The 6,000-nt window shown below is 33.9% G+C and overlaps 1 protein-coding gene across 1 annotated transcript; it reads left to right on the forward strand.

The window, feature by feature from the left end:
- Positions 1 to 1,997: 1,997 nt before the first annotated feature.
- LOC131642658 (mulatexin-like) lies at positions 1,998 to 2,441 on the forward strand. The gene has a single exon (XM_058912879.1). The coding sequence runs from the start codon at positions 1,998 to 2,000 to the stop codon at positions 2,439 to 2,441; it is 444 nt and encodes a 147-aa protein (XP_058768862.1).
- Positions 2,442 to 6,000: the final 3,559 nt, after the last annotated feature.

Here is a 6,000-nt window from a genome sequence, read left to right on the forward strand (position 1 = left end):
CCGAACGGCATATGAAATGACGATGTTTCAGGATGCCATCTCTCAACAAAAGTAGATATAAGATGCATATCTACTCTCACCAAACTAGTATGCGGCGGAGATGACAGGCCAGAGGCAACTAACAAATCATTCATCGCCCTTGGGAGATGATGCGGAATCCATCCTATTAATTTACTGCCATGTGCAGCAACCTTTAAGGTTGTCTTCGGTCGTCTCTCCTGAAAATAATTTGTAATATGGGTTAACATATAAGTACATATAATTTAAAATTATTCAACATAAATCTTTAAATTAATCAAATATCATTTTTAATCATATACGTTATTAACGTACCTCGCGGAACCATAAATGGCGGGCAACATGGTCCTGATACCTAGTCAAAAGAGAGGTATCGCTCGGTCCTTCGGGAAATCCCGAATGTTGTGGACCAGCCTCCGGTGCAGCTCTCTGATGTCCCTCGTCATCAACCTCTCGACGTTGTCTTCCTCCTCGGCGCATTCCGTCGATCAAACCTCCTCTTCTACGAACCACTAAAAAAATATAATTAAAATATAAATATTATATAAAAAAATACGAGCCGGACAACACAAGCCCGGGATGTCCGGTTGTGAAAACCTAGAACCGGAACACACAACAACGGGTTGTCCGGTTGGTTATTTGATTTTTTTTGAAAACCGGAACACCCATCTCTGTGTTATCCGGTTGCTAATTTGCCAGAAAATTATGAACCGGAATACACACTCTTTGGTTGTCCGGTTGTGCACTGCAGGAAGCGAAACTCTGGCTATTTGGATGTCCGGTTTATGTACTCTATGCAAAATGAGTGAAAAAGTAAAAATTTTTAATTTTTTTACTATTTATACAGGGGTAAATTTGTCCAAAATTATTTTACGTAGGGGTATAGGAATAATTGTTAGGGTACAGGGTATAATTTTCTAATTGGCCCTCCATCTTGACTTTCTCAAATTATGACTTGAAACTGGTTTATCTCTAGATAGCCTTCATTATCGGCTTGTCAGCCCTCACTTTATTAGTAGCAATGTAGTAAAAAACAAACTAGAAATACCTCGCTTTAGGGTTTGTTTATTTCAGCTTTAAAAAAGTGGATTTTTTCTTTATATTTTTGAAAATAAATTTTTTAAAACCGTTTTTTAAAATATTACAAATTTTGTTATATTTTATTTTTTTTTAAATGAAAGACTAATTTTGACATCCTATAACATAAACATTTTTATTGAAGATCAAAACTTAGTCAAAATCTCAATTTTTTTAAAAAAGTTGTATTTCAAAAATGATTTTTATGAAAATCTATTTGAAATAGCTTCAAAATTAAGTGATTTTTTAAAATTTTGAAATCCCAATTTTTTTTCTTTAAATAAATGAAATATCTAAAATCACATTTTCAGAATAAACTATTCAAACAAAATTTTCATTTGATGCTTTTACAAAAAATTTCTTTATAAAATTTTTTTTCACAAAATTATGTAACACTGTAAAAATTATTTTTTAAAAAAATCAGAACAAACGACCCATTAGATTCATTAGCCCCCTTAATTTTGTATTTTTTGCTTTGGTTATGAATTTTGGTGGTGCAGTTAATAGTTTGCCTACACCTCATTACAAACAATTTTTGTAGTCATGAATTAAATCAAACTCAAACTTGTAACACAAATAGAATAATACACTGGTTTTGTGAATAGAACTAAGTTCAACCGGCTTGATGTACTCTAAATTTTTTACGGTTTTACACAACTGGACTTTGCATATACATTCTTGTTATTCACACCTATAACATAAAGTCACGTACGTAAAAAACTATGTTTTCAATTTTATAGTTATATATCCAAAGGAAACGGTTGTACAACTATTTTAATATAATTATTTTAATCATATGGTCGTTTAGGTCTCAATGATCACCTTTAAGTACCCTTAAAAGTGTTACAGTATTAACTTTCTCATACATTGTGTTTGGTTTAAAGAACAAAATGCTAAGAATAATGAGAACTAGCTTCTTAAATTTGTTACTACTAAGTTGCTTATTTGGAAATTTATTACAATCTTTTGAAGCTCAACCTGTCCCAACTCCATCTCCTAATTCGCATTTTCCGGCCCCTACTTCGGCTCCAATGTTGCCTCCAACTTCGCCCACACCAGCGCCTGTTCTGATTCATAAACCGCCTATTACGTCGCCCCTAGAAAAGCCCGTTCAGAGTCCTACTTATCCTTTACCTCCTCCTTCAAAAAATGCACCAGAACCGGAACCTCCTGCGGCCGGTCGAGGAGGTCCATCTGGTCTTAGTGGCGGTCAAAAGGCTGGGATTGTCATTGGAACACTACTGGGAGCAGCGTTGTTAGGTTTCTTTGGATTGGTTTGTTGGAAGCGTCAAAGTAATGTAAGAAGAAACCGTTATAGTAATGCTGCCAGAAATATTGAACTTTGAATTTATGAAGGATTTTTTTTTGTTTTTTTTTTGTTCAGTTAACTTTCAATCCATGGCAAGAAAATAAGATATGGTGGTTTTATTAATGACAATTATAAATACTTGTAGGAGTACGTAGCCGTGTTATTGTTCTGTTCTACTTTTAAGTGTTTGGATATTTCACAAATGATATTTTTACTATACTATCTGTTCTATTTTTTTTTTATCCGTATTAGTTTATGTATGAATGCTCATTACACTAAAGAGAAATTTTTTATATCATAGACTCATTTTAGTTTTTAAGATTTAAATTCATTCATTATTTATGCATTAAAAATGTATAGAATTGTTTTTTTTAATAGCAAAATGATATATATAATAATAGGTGGTAAAAATCCGATCTCAAAATAGTACAAAAGTCATACTGACACAAGAAGAACTAAAAACCAAAAACCAACCAAAGAACAATTGGGTGGAAGCAGGCAAAGCTACACCAAAAAAAAAAACCCAACAACACCAGACAAAAGCAAAACCCTAAAACAGCAGTCGTACTACGAACCTCCTCTCGACAACACACTGGTTAGAACTCAGGCCACCAAACCCACAAATCAACGGATCTAGCACACCATGACTACACTAGAACCACTCAACACTTTGAAGACCAGACCTTTTAAACCATTATTGAACAAGCCACTAGATAAGATTTTGAAGCCAGTAGAAGAAAGAGAAGGAGTTCACAAATAACCGACTTCAAAACCAACTCCAAGCTAAAAAAACTCTTCTCTTCCAACACTTTCATGTTTGTTATCTTACCAGAAAAGTTTTTCTCACTATGCACTAACTAAAAAGGCCAAATGACTCCATTCTAATTCATGGAAAAAACTCTCCTAGACTTAGACTTAACCCCTAAAGATATGAAAATTCAAAGAGAGTCCCAAGGTCTATAGGGAGAGTCACTTGAATCACTAACCACCCAAAAATTTCAAATTAGACATTTGAGGACAGAGTGCATATAACAAACAAGTGGGAGTCTGATTCAATCCAATTCCCACAAAGGATTAAAGAGATAGCCTCCAGATCGATGATAACCCGCCTCTTGAACAGTCTTCTCTAGAGGAAAATCTAACCAAGAGAATACCACAACTTTAGAGAGAACCCAACTATTCCAAATGAGGGGAAGAGATGGGAACTCCATATCTAACGTAGGGTCAAAGGCCCGACAAAGATCATGAAAGACTTAATAAGCCGACGCCACAGAGAAAATCCCATCTCTAGAATGGCTCCAAATCCACCTATCACACTCCTGACCAAACCAAAGATCATGGATGGCCAAGAAAATATGCAAGACCAAAGGTTCTTCCCGGATGAAGAAAGATTTTCTCCACCTCAGATCCCATAGAATCTTTCGTCTTCCCACCTCGTCACGTCACTAACAATACCTTTTTCACTTAAGAAATCAAAAAGAGACCCAGGAATCTGACTTTAAGAGGAGCTCTATCTAGCCAAGGATCTTTCTAAAAAGAAGTATGAAAACTTCTTCCCACCTTCTTAACAAAATCTAACTCAAACCAATTAGGGGGATCATCCTCTTTTGAACCAAAAAAGGAAACCCCTTTCTACCAGGATGAAATGCAACGAAGACCGAAGGATCCTCCCCCTTGTAGTGAGGAGACAGCTGAGGCATCATAGTTGGAAAAAAATATGGAACCACAGACCTGAGCCACGTGAAAGAAGACCTCATCTCCATTTGGCTAAAAGGGCAAGGTTAACCAACCAATGATCTTTAACCCCTAAGCTCTCAATCTTCTTATACTTATAAAGATTAGACCACCTCACCTAAGATATATTAGCATCCACCTTCACCCCACCCCAAATGAATCTTATCTAACTCCTCGCCAAAATTTTACAAAACTTTATAGACATTTTTAAGAAACAAAGGAAAAAATGGGAATAACATTAAGGACCGAGTTTATAGGGATTACCCGACACCATAAACTAACAATCATATGGATCCAAGAAAGGAGTCTCTTTGAGATGAGATTAACTAAGGGTTCCAAGGTAGAAATTTACCAAGATTAGATCCTACCAGAAACCCTAGATACTTAAAAAGAAGATACTTAATGTTACAAAGAAGAAAGACCTCAAGTAAGTATAAAAATAAGGATCAATATTAATCTCAATCAAGCTACTCTTGTGAAAGTTAACCCCAAGACTAAAAGCAAGCACAAAGCCTCTCAAAATAGCTTTGACAGTTACAAATTCTCAACTGAAGGATCAACCAAAATAAATGTATCATCGGCATATTGAAGATGAGAAGCTTCCAACAAAGGGAAACATATAAAGCTGGATAAAAGGCTAAGATCATATGCTCTCTTGATCAACTCGTTAAGGCTTTCTATAACTAGAAGGAAAAGGAAGATAACTAATGAATCTCATTGCTTTAGACCTCTTTGAATCTTAATCTCTTATGTTGGGAACCCATTAACCAAGATGCCCAGGTTACTTGCAAACATATAAGATCTAATTCAGGATCTCCATTTATTATTAAACCCAAACCTAATAATCATTTAATCCAAAAAACTCTACCTAACTTTAATGATGTGACAAGCCTTTTTAGACCATTTGGCGAAGTCAACAACCTCATTAACACCAACCACACCATCAACTAGCAATCTTCCTTTTAAGAAGGCTGGGTTATTTTGAGATATCACCTGAGCCATCTCCAACCCTAGTCTTTTAGTCTAGAACCTCAATTATACCATAACTTTTAAAATTTCCCTAAAAATAAATATAGAATAGTGTTTATAATTTTATAAAGTATATTTTTCAATTTTTGTAAAAAATAGATGATAAATAATCCAATTAAAACAAGTATTTATTTAGGCCAATTATCATCTTTTAAATAATAATTCTTCATTTTTAATCTTCTAGTTATATTGAACTTTTATTGATTTTTTGCATTAATATGTTTATTTTATTCATTTATTTGTCCATTTATTTTCAAATTTAGATTTAGAAAAAAGGGGGAAAACAAAAAACAAAACAAAAAACCTATTTTGGGTTAAAAGAGAAGGAAATTCAACAATTGACTTGACATTTCTACCATCAAATACCATTCATCTCATTCATCCGTCATTTTAAGATCTAAAGGCGTGGTTGCTTGCAAAATAGGGTTTTTGATTGGAAAAGTCAACATTTTTTTTTTGTGTTAGGAAATTTGACTAAAATTTCTTGCATCATGGTTAATTGTTACAATAATCAATAAAATAATAATCACATTATTCCATTTGAAATTTGACTAAAATTTCTTGCATCATGGTTAATTGTTGAGAAAATTGACTAATTTTGCATGTTTCATTCCTCATGATCCTTTAATTCATCATCATTTTATTTCATTTTAATTTCATTTATCATTTTCATGCATCAGAAGTCAAAAGTCAAGGAAAAGGTCAAGATTTTGGCACTAAAGGACATGAAAGATCACACTTGTTTTGCCAAACCATTCATGCATCTCACACACCTTCAAATTCACACTAAATTCAAAGTGTATCAGCAATTTGGAGTGTATTACATCATAATA

Source organism: Vicia villosa, unplaced genomic scaffold (genome assembly GCF_029867415.1).
Source record: "Vicia villosa cultivar HV-30 ecotype Madison, WI unplaced genomic scaffold, Vvil1.0 ctg.005558F_1_1, whole genome shotgun sequence".
Classification (NCBI taxonomy): Eukaryota; Viridiplantae; Streptophyta; class Magnoliopsida; order Fabales; family Fabaceae; genus Vicia; species Vicia villosa.